Here is a 14447-nt window from a genome sequence, read left to right as displayed (position 1 = left end):
AGTTTCTTCACTCTATTACTTCTAGATCTTCTATTCTGAGGATGTTTGTGAAATTTGGGGATGGAATCTAAGACACCAACGTTGGAAGGAAAATGCAAAATCTAGAACACAAACGAACTACCAAACAGGCTCCACCAGGAACCAGACACTCATTGGGCAAACTTAACCACAAGAAACAGCAATGAGGGGCTCTTAAACACAGAGTCCTCATACCAAAGACAACATAATGGTTCCCCAGGGCAAGTAGGCGAGTAGCAATCTGCAAGACCTGAAAATATCACAGGAAACAGGAGAAGGGAAAAGGGGACTCACCTGTTCTGGCCCCTGGAAGCAGATGCGGCAGAGTGGGGTCCTCATACCACTGTCCACGCTGCTGCCCAGTGAGTAGCGATCCTCCGTCTTCTCCTTACAGAAGTCATCTGAAGAGGCACTGCTGAGCAGCGAGGCAGGTGGCTCTGTGGCTGGGCCACCCCAGTCATCTTCCACAGAAGAAGGTGGCAAGGGCGGTGGAGGTGGCACAGGAGGGGGCTCCCTGCCCACCACTTCTCGGGGGCCCCTCCAGCCTGCCCACCCCCCGGCGCCTAGAGCCGGAAGGGTGTTGTTGTTGGCCGCCAAACCAGGGGGCTGGGGGTCGCCGTGCATGGGCAGGGGCGCTTGAGGAGGGCGCCGCAGTAAGAAAACCTTCAGGTCATTGAAGAGCATGCGGCAGCGGCACTTGAGGAGACCCTGGTGGCGCAACATCTGGGGGGCTGGAGCACACAGTCCACAGCAGTACCAGCCACAGCAGCAGCACCACCACCACCAGAGCAGCCCACACAGGGGCATCAGCATGTGCCCCGTGGAAGCAGAGAGCCCAAGAGGGGCGGCCAGAGTCTTTAAAGAGGGGGGCAGGACAGGTTTGGGGGTCCACAGTGGATCTGTGTTGTGGGGGGAGTCTGCTTTCTCACTGGCTTTTCTTACAACCCCTCCAAGTAGCAAAGAAATTGCTCCCAGGACTGAGAACTGTGAGTCACTGATTCTGAACTCCACCTGGAAAGCCCAATAACAAAAAAGTTTTTCTTGCCCTCACATGCCCACCCCAACCTCCAACTTTGTTCAGGGTTTCTCCTTTCTGCCTTTGACCTGAGGACGCTGGTAGGAGCAGGGGGATAGACAGAAGTGTGGCAGAGGGGCCACTGGAGCTGTAAGATCAATGTCGAATTGTTTAAAAGTTCCCCAGGAAAGGATTATTGGGTTCTTCTCAAATTCCTGGGCAGTGAGAAATCTTTCTTTTATATGAAAGGGTGGGGACAATTGTAAATCAAATTTGGAGTGGATTGAGCTGAGCTTAGAGAAAACTAGCTCAACGAAGAACTGAGGACTGCATGTGTGAGAGAGAAAAGATAGTTTTTCTCAGTGACAGAGGTTAGGGGGAGCCAAGGTAGGGGAGGAGAGAAGATTGGGAGAAGTTTTAATTCTCCTGGGCAGAAAACTGGGGCAATTAACCCCCAGAAGCACCAGAGTTGCTTTTAAGAGAGCAGTTGGGTGGGGGAGGGGGTTGCAGGTGAAACCGGGCTAGGGGCTTGTGTTTTGCCTCTGCAGCCAAAGGGCTACCCAGAAGAGGAGAAAGCCAATTAGGAGAAGGGAGGTTAAAATACAGGGTTGGGGAGGGAAAAGGATGGGAGAACAAGAAAAGATCGTTTAACCCTTGCAGAGGCGCCTCCTTCCTGAGCTTGAAGATCCTGGCTAGAGGAAGGGTGTGTGTACCGGGGTGAGAGGGCGGTGGAGCAGAGAATAGGGGTAGAGGAGAGGGGCGTGTGGGAGAGAACAGGAGAAAGGAGTGGTTACATTATCTCAGCCCCCAGCCCACCCCTGCTGCAGTCGGCAATTCCGTGGCCCCCTCCCCTCGGTTCCATCAAAGGTCCCTTCGGGCGAGGGGCAAGAGCCGCGAGAAGGGCAGGTCCGGGCGGGCGAGTGGCCTCGCCTTCTCCTCTTCCTCCTCTGGGTCGCGGTAGCCCTCCTCCTCCGGCTCCGGGTCGGCCCGCGCCCGCAGCTGCTGCTGCTGCGGCGGCGGAGGCGACTGCTGCTCGGCGTCCGGGTGTCTCCGGGGCGGGGGCTGCTCCGGCTCGTCCTCTGGCTGCTGCCCGCCGTCCGGCGCGGTCGCGACTCCGGCCTTCATGATCCTCCTCCTCCTCCCCCTTCCCTGGGGGCCAGCCCTGAGCCCCCGCGCCCGGGCAGCGCTGCCATGCAACCAGAGGCGAGGCAGGCGTGGGGGTGGGGGCGGCTGGGGAGTGAGGAGGGGGGGTAATAAAAAACGAAATAATACTAGTGGAATAATTCGGTTCTCAATCAGGCAAGAGTGCTTCTGGAGGGTGGGGGCGGAAGAGGGCGGCTGCCGGGTCCGCTCGGCAGCTCTGCCCCCGCTACCCCCACCAAGGGCGGCCTCGGCCTGCTCTCTGCCCCCCCACCCCGCCCCTTCCTCCTCTCCGCCGCCTCTGGCTGGCTGGGCTCGCTGTTGCTACCTCTCCTCGCAGATGTAACGAGGTAAGGCTTGTTTGCGGTGCCAGCTGAAGGTGGGGAGGGGGGAGCGAAGCAGTGTGGCCGAGGTGGGAGGCAGCCGGCACTTGGCCCCAGCTTGGTCCTCGCGACTCCCCAAAACCGTATATAAATATATCTCTTATAAAAGCTGAGAGGAAGCAAATCAGATTCCAGGCTGCTGCCAGGTGTTGTCTCGTCTTCCGCCGTTGCTCAGCACCCGCCGCTGCCCCCCCTGGCTCAGTTCCCAAAGGGGTGGCGCTGGAAGGGAGGTGGCGGGGCGGCGAGCTGACCGTCCGAGAACTGGAAACAGGGTTCTTGCAGCGAGGGAGGCTCTCGGCTGTCTCCGCCGCCGCCGCCGCGGCCGCCGCTGCTGCATTCAGCACCCCGGGCGAGTGGACAGCTCCCACCCAGACCCCGCGCGTCACGCCAGTGGGGGCCTGACGCAGACGCCGCGGAGGGATGGAGGAGGGAAAGGGGATGAGAGGAAAAGAAGCTGGAGGGAGAGGGAGCAAGAGGAGGAGAGAAGAACTGTGCGAGGGAAGGGGATGGGGAGGGACCAAGGGAAAGGGAGGTAACGAGGAGAGGGAGGGATTTAGGCAGGGAGGGAGGGAGCGAAGTGAAGAGTAAAAGAAAGAAGGAGAAAGGCCATGGGGAGGGAGGAGAGCAATTCAGGCACTAACTCTTGCCTTTTCCCTCAGCAGGAACGTGTCGGTGTGGAAGGTCTGGTTGCAGACTCTGCCCGCTGTCCACTACCACAGTTCCCCTCATTGCACATACAAGACACAGACACCTCTCAGCCAGAGTCCATTCTCTGTTCACATAAACATTTAAAGTAGATCTCAGTCTGCAGGCTTTCGAGGAGATGAAGTTTTATGACTTCCACAGTGAAGCTGGGACTTGATGAAGATTAAACCCCTCATGACTAAGACCTCATGAGAAGGAAATGCTTCAAATTTTCAAACAAGGAGGAGGATGCTAGTACCATTTGTCAGCTTCTTCATCTAGAATTTAAGCTCCAATTGACAGGGATAATTTCTTCTTTTTGGTCCATTTGATCCCATGTGCCTAAGTCAGTGATGGCATGTAGTAAGTGTTCAATGTGTATTTGTTGAATACACATTTGGTGGCTTGTGGCCACCATCACCACAGTCATCATGACTATAAGTCACAGTTCTCATTCAATTGTGAATCAAGAATCCAGAGGAAGGGTGTGTGTACCTGGGTGAAGCAATATTTCAGCTTTGTCTTCACCAGTATCCCCAGGCTCCTCCCTATTCAAGCCTTTCACTGAGCCGCTGAAAAGAGGTATCTGAAATGGATTTTAATTTCCTCTCCTATTTCTGCTTCTGACTCATGTCACCCTACCCCATTTTTCTCAAGGAGTTTCTAGTGAGCAGCAAAGTGCCCCTAAATGTGAAGAGCAAGAAAAAGAAGGAAACTTAAAATGGTCTGTATAAAACCTCAGTATTTGCAGCTGTAGACGTTGGTCATTGAAAACTCAGGATTCTCTCTCTCTCTCTCTCTCTCTTTCACACACACACACACACACACACACACACACCCCTCTAGGGCCATAGAGAAGATATGCCAGTGATTCATCCAAACAGCCGTGGTATGCCTTTAGAAATATTGGAGCCATAAACAGAGTAGCATGCAAAATTTCTGCAGCAAAATATCATTTTGGAATGAAGTTCAGTCCAATGAGTCATAAGAAAACTATCCCTTTGCTGCCATCTCTATGAATGATTCATTCCTACAAGCTCTAAGGAGAAAGGACCTACATCTCAGTCTTGATTAACCCAGCATGGCTACTTGTCTGAATCATGCCTCAGGACCCACCATAGATGCTGAGACCCAGCCCAAGGTGACTGGTTTAAAGATGATACTAATATTCTTAATAACTACAAAATAATCGTTATTGACTGATATCAGCACAAAGACTGTGCAGCAACAGAGAACCTCTTTATTTTAAAAATTCTATCTGCTCTTCAAGAAAATATTTTGTGTTCCATGTCACCTGGTATCTGTCTCTGGCATTGCAGAAATCATACTCTATAATAATTATGTCACCATACATTCATCTCCCTTTGTATGACTCAGAGCTCCTCTAAGGCTGGGATCAGAATTTATATTTGTTTTGCCAGCATATAGTGCAGCACCTGAAGTTTAGCAGGTGTTCAAGAAAATTGACTCTGAATAAATAAATGGCTTTTTTGTTTCAGTGAAGCTACCATATTTCTCCCCTTCAGCCTAGACACATACATGTGAGTGTTCCCACATATGACTGAATAAAGATATCCTTTATCTTTATAAATATTAAGATATTCTTTATCTAAATAAATCTCTTTATTCAGTCATATGTGGGAACACTCACATGTATTCAGAACATGCTTTACCTAAAACTGAGTGTTAGGGTTTTCCGCTCATTAAATTCTAGTTCCAAGTGTGTCATGCAAGTAAATTAGGGCAGGAGATAGAAAAGCCATACAAGACCTATATTCAGAGTCATAGAAATAGAAGATGTCCATAACAAGACTGCCTTTTGCAACCTTCCCGTTGAAAGTGAAAAGATTTCTAGAAACAGAAAACTATTAAGGACAAAAAGTGATGACAGAATTGCCTTCGGAAAGATTGACAAGCAGCCGGGCGTGGTGGCTCACACCTGTAATCCCTGCACTTTGGGAGGCCGAGTTGGGTGGATTTGCCTGAGGTCAGGAGTTTGAGACAAGTCTGACCAACATGGTGAAAACCCGTCTCTACTAAAAATACACACACACACACACACACACACACACAGTAGCCAGGTGTGGCAGTGGGTGCCTGTAACCCCAGCTACTTGGGAGGCAGAGGCAGGGGAATTGCTTGAACTAGGGAGGTGGAGGTTGGAGGTTGCAGTGTGCCGAGATCGGGTCACTGTGCTCCAGCCTCAGACTCCGTCTCAAAAAAAAAAAAAAAAAGATTGAGAAGCGTGAGATGCCTGTTTTGAATATAATGTAAATCTTGTAAAACACTTCACTGAGTTAGTCTTCTTACATTATTATCTAATCAGGAGCCCCAAAGTAAAAATTCCATTATTGTCTAATGAGCCCCAGAGTAAAAACAACCATAAAGACCATGTTAAATCAATGGGTTCCTATTTAGACATTCAAAAAATATTTACCAAACACCCATCATAGGTAAGACATTGTGTTGGAAGATGTGGCGAGGACAAACCAGTTGGAACTGCATCCTTGAGGGTCTAGAAATAAATATGTACATAATCATAATATAAAACATAAAATAAGGCCGGGCGCGGTGGCTCAAGCCTGTAATCCCAGCACTTTGGGAGGCCGAGGCGGGTGGATCACAAGGTCAAGAGATCGAGACCATCCTGGTCAACATGGTGAAACCCCGTCTCTACTAAAAATACAAAAAATTAGCTGGGCATGGTGGTGCGTGCCTGTAATCCCAGCTACTCCGGAGGCTGAGGCAGGAGAATTGCCTGAACCCAGGAGGTGGAGGTTGCAGTGAGTCGAGATCGCGCCATTGCACTCCAGCCTAGGTAACAAGAGCGAAACTCTGTCTCAAAAAAACAAAAAACAAAAACATAAAATAGCGTTAAAAAGCATGAAAAGTTTGGGGAGTGTCCAGAATAGGGAGAGAATGCTTGGTGGCAATTAGGAGGTGGGAAGAGTTGTGGGGAGATGGAGATAGATGCCAGAGCTCTGGAGAAGCCTTTTTCAAGAAGTGACACTTGAGCTGAGTTGAAATATGTGGAATTTAGAGGAAGGAGGCATATTTCTGGCAGTGGGAGCACTGAATACTTTAGGTTTTCCATTTGGCTATGGTGGAAAGTACTCAAAGGTAAGTAGCTAGAGGAAATGTCAGAAAGGTAGGCTGGAGCCAGATTACAGAAGACCCTGAACGCCACTCCGGGAGAAGATTTAGTCATTGACCAGGTACTTGTTTTAATGGTTTTAAAGATTTGGAGCTGAAAGTGAAGGGCAAAAATAAACTTTATCTCTGAGCAAGTTAATTAACTGGATGGGATTTCATTGCTAACAGGTGGGAAGCAATCAATATTTTTCATTTCACGCCAGAAAGTTCTCAGCTCCTTAATAGATTTATTCTTTTAAATGAGGTTGTTTTCAGATATATTTCATTACATACAGAGATGCTGAGGTCATAAGAATTAGAAGAGGAATAGAGGAATGAAAAGCTCCAAAAAACAGTCTTCAGGAAGAAATATTAGGAGACCCAGAGATTCAGAAGAGGCTCATTATGGAGGCCAATGTACTTGTTTCTCCAACAAAGAGAGCTCTAAAGGGAGCCCATGCTAGTTATTATCTCTTCTTTACCTAGATAGAGAGTAACCCAGACTAGAAGGAATTTTTACAGACCCTTTAAAAAGAGAGGGTTAGAAAAATTGGACAGCTCTATGACTAAGATCTCATTGCAAAGTAAGGGTTAGACAGGGGCCAGAACTCATGTATCTTCTCTTCTTATCCTCAATACAATTTGCCTTCTACTATATCACATTTGACTTTCTTCAAACACATAGCTCCTCAAGAATAGGTGCAAAATTGTGGTCAATAGGCAAATTAACAGCTACCATGTACTTTCCATATGTACTTAGAAGCACCTGGGCACTCACTAAAAATATAAATTCTTGGATGCCACTCCAAATCTACTGAATAAGAATTTCTTGGGAAACAACCTGGAAATCCACTTTTTGACAAATGCCTTACCCAAGTGACTTTTGTGAAACTCAAACGCCTTGGATGAGAGGTGTAATTTTTCACGTTTTGGGGGTAAGAAAACTGAGTCTTAGGGAAACAAAATCTAAGGTCATGCAGTTGATGAATACCAAAGCTGAGATTCTAATAAAGGCCTCTCTGAACCTGAAGTCTATACTCTTCTTACTATGAAACAAGGCCTTTTTAATTAGATCTCCAGGTGCCATATGGAATCCCCACATAGTTATCTGTCTGCCATACGTGTACCATGTGAAAAGATAGTTCAAATTCAAGGTAAGCTGTGGTAGGGAGCTTCCTAAGTGACTCCCAATGATCCCTGCCTCCTGGCCTCCATGCCTTTGTGTAATTACCTCCTCGTAAGTATGGCTGGACCTAGTGACTTGATTCTAGTAAACAGAATACAGTGAAAGTGATGGGATGTCACTTCAGAGATCAGGATACAAAAGACTGTGACTTGGCTGGGTGCGGTGGCTCATGCTTGTAATCCCAGCACTTTGGGAGGCCAAGGCAGGTGGATCATTTGTGGTTAGGAGTTCAAGACCATCCTGGCCAACATGGTGAAATCCCATCTCTACTAAAAATACAAAAATTAGCCAGGCATTGTGGTGCACACCTGTAGTCCCAGCTACTTGGGAGGCTGAGGCTTGAGAATCACTTGAATCCAGGAGGTAAAGGTTGCAGTGAGCTGAGACTGTGCCACAGCACTCCAGTCTGGGTGACGGAGTGAGACCCCATCTCAAAAATATATATAAATAATAAGAAGAAAGAAGGCTGTGACTCACATCCTGCTTGTACTTGCTCTCTCTGGCTCTTCCCACTTGTTCACTCTGATGGAGACCAGCTGCCATGGTGTGAGCTGTCCTATGGAGAGGCCCATGTGGTGAGGATCTGAGAACAGACTCCAGCCAACAGCCGGCAAGAAACCAGTGCTGTTAGTTCAATAGCCCTGTGAGTGAGCTTGTGAGTGGATCCTTCCCCAATTGAGCCTTTAGATGACTGCAGCGTTGGTTGAAATCTTGATTGCAGCCTTACAAAAGCTCCTGAGCCGGGGGTGCCACAAAGCTGTGCCTGAATTCCTAACTGACAGAAACGAATAGATAAATATCTTTATGTTAAGTTCTCTAGATGTGATCACAGCTGCTGTCTCCAAAACACATACACAGAGGTAACTACCTCTCAACCGAAGTCCACTTCCCTGCTTAAAAACATTTTGAACAAATATCAGTCTGCAAGCCTTGGAAGAGATAAAGTTTTCAGAATCCCTCACTGAACTTCAGAACATGGTGTAGATATCAAATGACCACGGCATGTGGTGAGATGGAAACTAGAGACTTATTTACTTGGTGTAGACCAAGTCCCTAATGACTAAGAACTCAGTAATGAAATGTTCCAAACATGGAAGGGGATTCCCAGAACTATCTTCTGTTTCCTCTTCTAAAATTTAAATTCCATGGGGCAAGTATTTTTGAGGGGATTCATTTTGTTCCTATGTACCTAGACCAGTGATGGGACATAGCAGGTGCTCAGTAAAAATGTGTTAAATGGGTTGTCTCCACCATCACCGTAGTCAGCACAATACCAAGCCTAGTTGTCTTTGACTCATAGATTCCAGACCAATATTGTAGCCTCGTCTTCACCAATATTCCCTTATCCGAGCCTTTCACTAAACCATTGACAAGAAGGTAATTTGAAATGGATTTTAATTTATTCTCCTATTTCTGCTCCTGACCCATGTCACCCTACCTTATACTTCTCAAGTTTCTGGTGACCATAAGATTGTCCCTAAATGAGAGAAACACACTAAGTTTTGGTGTAATTTGCTACACAGCAACTGATAACCCATACATACGGGCACTTAGAACACCAATCACTATACCCATACTTTCTGTACCTCAAGGTATGCTACCCCAACTTCAGACAGAGTTTGATCATTCATAAGGCATTGAAAGTATAAATGTGAGAGCTCACGGGTGTGAGGAGCAGGGAGTATTTTGATATGCTTAATTAGTGAGCTTGAATTCATGCCCTAAGATTATCTTAAGGATCACCTGTGGTGCTCGTTAAGGGGTCAGATTCCTGCGTAGACTCTCAGCTCCAGAGATTCCAATTTACTACAGTGTAGGATTTAAGACATGCACTTTCGACAAGTTCCTTGGGCAATTCTGAGATAGGCAATCCCTGAGCTCCCTTGTGAAAAACACTGACTTAAAAGGTAAAGCCCAGAGCCAGGACCCCACCCTTCAGTTATCAGCCAATGAGAGCAGAGCTAGCCACTGCCTGCCATGAGTTAATATTACTCTCTAGACACAAGTGAGTAAAGAGCAATTTCTGGATCAATGTCAGAAAGAAGCAACATAGTGAAACAGAAAAGATGCTGAACCGAGATTTGTTCATTTGGCACTGGAGCCCTAGACCCTCCCAGTGATAAGTGTACAGTAGGGAGCAAGGCAGGTGATGTCCATGCCCTTACAAAGTTCATAGCCTAGTGCGAAAGATAAGTAAGCAAGTAAAATAAGTTAATTTCCTATGTTCATAAGTGCCATAGGAGACTAAACACAGCAATGTGACAGAGAAGCACCCACTAGAATGTGTGTTGACAAGAGGAAAATAGATGGCAAGGGCTGCAATGGCTTCCCTGAATCTAGACCTCAAAGAGAAGGAGCTAATGATGTGAAGATCTGAGGCTGTTTTCAATCAGAGAAGTCAGCAAGCACAGAGCCTGAAGTGAGAGTGATGTGACACATTAGGAGAACAGAAAAAAGGCCAGTCGGAGGCACAGGAACAAGGGGCGGGGTAATGGAAGATGAAATGAGAGAGAAGGGCAGGCATCATGTTATGTAGGCTCCTGTAACAATGAGAAAAGAGATTGCATTTAATTCTAACTGAGCTGGGAAGCCACTGAAAGACTTTAAGTAATGGATTTCTATTTTGTAAGACATCCCTTTGGTTGCTGAGTAGGGAATGGACTGAAAGTAGGCAAGAGTGGAAACAGCTTGGCCACTAACCAATGTACGGCTCCAGAGATCGAGTGCACTTGGGGCCTCAGTTTCCCAATCAGTAAAATGTTTGCCTGGCACCCAAGGAGCGGTACGGTTCCTTCTAGCTTCACTATTCTGTGAATACACCATGGTAGCCTGAATTTGAGCCAAGATCTTACATGTGAGTGGAAAATAAGTCTCTGGTTTCCATCTCACTGCATGCCATGGTCACTTGATATCAGCTCAGCACTTCCTCTTCCTTTCCAAGGCTCCTGACTGGTGCCTGAAACCACACAGATGGCCTCCTTGCCTGTCACATCCCAGCCCAGAGCCATCTGCCGGGGTTTCTAGTTTGGGGATGCTCCTGGGGGGAAATGACTGGCCAGCCTGCTCTGTATCACCACCAGCCCTGCTACCCACCTCCAGCATCACCCTGCTGCCTACCACCAGCCTGTGTAGGCTTCTTTGAGCTCTTTTCTGGGAAGGCAAATGGCATTATTAAATATTCAATACGCCTGCAAAGAGGCAGTGGACATGATAGACAGAACCTGCTTTTCAATTGTGCTGAGAGGGCAGCTGCCTGCTCAGAGTGAGACTGGGACAAAGGAGGTGTGGTCTCAGCCCATGCTTCCCAGGGCTCCTCTGATGTGTCCACCCTATATGTGGTCCCAGACATGAGGGCTTTTATCTTTCATGGGGACAAGTCCCTCTACAGACCATTCTTCATTGGTGACATATCATCTTGTTCAAGTGCCATGTGACGATGTATGGAATTATAGATGTCTGAGATGTATGTGTACACATACGTACATAGTTCTAAACAGAAATGTAATCTGTATTTACGTCAAATTCCCCCAGTTCATATGTGCACAATGATACCCACATTCTTCAAACATTAGCCATGTGCACGTAACTCATTTTAACACAAGTATTGCCTCTTGAAATACCCACAATCTGCGAATGTTAGCCACGTACACATAAACTTATTTTAACACAAGGTCCACTTAATGCAATGCGGCTTTAAAAAGAGCCTGTTTTAAATGGCTACCCAATGGGCACATGTAGCTTGATAGCCAGACAAATAGAAATATTGATTTTTAGATACAGACACAGCAATAATAAAACTTTCATTTATATACTCTCCTTCTCCTGGGAATTTGCAGGATGTGTCACATCTCCTGTATGCAGAGAGCCTGAAAGTTTATCTATGCATGAGATGTGAAGCAGAATCAATATAAACACAGAGAATGTCCTGCAACATTCTAGTTAATGCTGCCTATGCACCACATGCACCCTAAGCATCTGAATTCACACACCATCCAAAATATAAATTACAACAAGAATTTGCATGTAATATCATACACATGCATGCTATGTGACTGTGTCTTAAGTAACATTACCTGGAGATTAAAGAAAAAAAACTTTGTAAGTGCATTTTCATTTCTACCTTTTTGGATTAGGTATAGTTATTGAAATAGAACACTCTTACATGGTTAGATAATTGGGTAAAAATCCACTAAGCGATTCACTTAAGATTCGTGCAGTTTGCTATATATAGGTAAATACCTCAACATTAAAAATTAAGAAATAAACAAAGTTTCCTCTTGAAATCCAGAATGCTGTCTCATAACCTGGGCCCAGGATAATAAAGAGTGCAGGCATACCTCGTTTTATTACATGTCACTATATTGCACTTCACAGATCTTGCATTTCTCACAAATTGAAGGTTTGTGGCAACCCTATGTGGAACAAGCCTATCGGTGACATTTCCACGATAGCCTATGCTCATTTTGTGTGTCTGTATGTACCATTTTGGTAATTCCCATAATACTTCAGAGGTTTTCATTATTATTATATCTGTTATGGGGATCTGGAATTTGTGGTCTTAGATGTTACGATAGTAATTGTTTTGAGGTGTCCTGAACCATGACCACGTGAGACAATACATTTAGTTGATACATGTTGTGTACGTCTCGATTGCTCCACTGACTGGCCATTCCCTCATCTCTCTCCTGCTTCTCAGTCCGCCCTATTCTCTGAGTCCAAAACATATTGTAATTAGGTCAATTAGTAACTCTACAGTGACCTCTAAGTGTGCAAGTGAAAAGAAGAGTTGCATGTCTCCCACGTTAAATCAAAAACTAGAAGTGACTATGCTTAGTGAGGAAGTCATTTTCAAGTAGACATAAGTCAAAAGCTAGACCTCTTGAGCCAAAGAGCCAAGTTAGGAATGCAGAGAAAAAGTTCTTGAAGGAATTTAAAAGTACTACAGTGAACACACGAACAGGAAAGCGAAACTGCCTCAGTGCTGATATAGAGCAAATTTTAATGGTCTAGAGAAGGTCAATCCAGACACAACAGTCTTTTAAGCCAAAGACTAATCCAGAGCAAGGATCCAGCTCTCTTCAATTCTGTGAAGGCTGAGAGAGTTGAGGAAGCCGCACAAGAAAACTTGGAAGCTAGCAAAGGTTGGCTCATGACCCTGTCTTCATAACATAAAAAAACAAGGTGAAGGAGCAAGTGCTGGTGGAGAAGCTGCAGCAAGTTAGCCAGAAGATTGACTAAGACAGTTAATGAAGGTAGCCACACTAAAATCCACACATTTTCAGTGTAGACAGAACAGACGCCATCTAGGACTTTCACAGCTGGAGAAGTAAGAGAAGTAATTGCCCAGCTTTGAAGCTTTGAAGGACAGGCTGTCTTGTTAGGAGCTAATGCAGCAGATGACTTCAGGTTGAAACCAATACTTGTTGACCATTCCAAAAATCCTGGGGCCCTTAAGAATGATGTTAAAGCTACTCTGCCTGTGCACTATAAATGGAACAACAAAGCCTGGACGACAAGGCATTGTTTAAAGCAAGGTTTACTAAATTTTTTTTTTTTTTTTTGAGAAAGAGTCTTGCTCTGTCATCCAGGCTGGAGTGCAGTGGAGTGACCTTGGCTCACTGCAATCTCTGCCTCCTGGGTTCAAGCGATTCTCCTGCCTCACCCTCCCTAGTAGCTGGGACCACAGGCACTCGCCACCACACCTGGCTAATTTTTTTGTTTTATTTTGTATTTTTAGTAGAGATGGGGTTTCGCCATGTTGGCCAGCCTAGTCTTGAATTCCTGACCTCTGGTAAACTGCCCGCCTTAGCCTCCCGATGTGCTGGGATTACAGGCAGGAGTCACCATGCCCAACTGGTTTACTGAATATTTTAAACCCACTGTTGAGAAATACTGCTAAGTTCCTTTCCAAAATATTACCGCTCATTAACAATGCCCCTAGTCACCCAAGAGCGCTGACGGAGAGATACACCAGGAGATTAATGTTGTTTTCATGCCCTGTTAACGCAATATCCATTCCATAGCCCATAGATCAAGGAGTCATTTTAACTTTCCTGTCTTGTTGTTTAAGAAGTACATTTTGTGAGGCTTAGCAACCATACATAGTGATTCTTCTAATGCAGGTGTCCCCAAACTACGGCCTGCGGGCCGCATGCGGCCCCCTGAGGCCATTTATCCGGCCCCCTGCCGCACTTCAGGAAGGGGTACCTCTTTCACTGGTGGTCAGTGAGAGGAGCACAGTATGTGGTGGCCCTCCAATGGTCTGAGTGACAGTGAACTGGCCCCCTGTGTAAAAAGTTTGGGGATGCCTGTTCTAATGGATCTAGGTAAAGTACATTGAAAACCTTCTGGAAAAGATGGATCATTCTAGATGTCATGAAGCACATTTGTGTTTCATGGCAGGAGGTCAAAATATCAATATTAAACATGAGTTTGGAAGAAGCTGATTTCAACCCTCATGCAGGACCTTGAGGGGATGCCTTCAGGGGAGGAAGTCACCGCAGATGTGGTAGAAATAGCAAGATAATCATAATTAGAAATTGTAGCCTAAAGATACTACTGAATTGCTGTAATCTTATGATAAAAACTTAATGAATGAGGAGTTACTTCTTATGGATGAGCAAAGAAAACAATTTCCTGAAATGGAATCTACTCCTGGTGAAGATGCTGTGAACATTGTTGAAATGACAGCAAAGGACTTAGAACATTCCATACACTTAGTTGATAAAGCAGCTGCAGGGCTTAAGAGGAGTGACTCCAATTTTGAAAGAAGTTATACTGTGGGCAACATGCTATCCAACAGCATCACATGCTACAGAGAAATCTTTCTTAAAAGAGTCAATTGGGCCAGGCAAGGTGGCTCATGCCTGTATTCCCAGTATTTTGGGAG

At 46.0% G+C, this 14447-nt stretch overlaps 1 protein-coding gene across 1 annotated transcript in view; it reads right to left on the bottom strand.

Moving 5' to 3' along the window:
* MARCHF4 (membrane associated ring-CH-type finger 4) overlaps positions 1-2182 on the bottom strand; it is a 110493-nt gene extending 108311 nt beyond the window's left edge. Inside the window, exon 1 of the mRNA XM_003925562.4 lies at positions 313-2182. Coding sequence (XP_003925611.1) covers positions 313-831 — 519 coding nt within the window. The 5' untranslated portion in view covers positions 832-2182. The remainder of the gene's footprint in view (positions 1-312) is intronic.
* Positions 2183-14447: the final 12265 nt, after the last annotated feature.

The sequence above is a fragment of the Saimiri boliviensis genome, chromosome 5, assembly GCF_048565385.1.
Source record: "Saimiri boliviensis isolate mSaiBol1 chromosome 5, mSaiBol1.pri, whole genome shotgun sequence".
In the NCBI taxonomy this organism is placed as follows: Eukaryota; Metazoa; Chordata; class Mammalia; order Primates; family Cebidae; genus Saimiri; species Saimiri boliviensis.
This window is presented reverse-complemented; position numbering and strand designations above follow the sequence as displayed.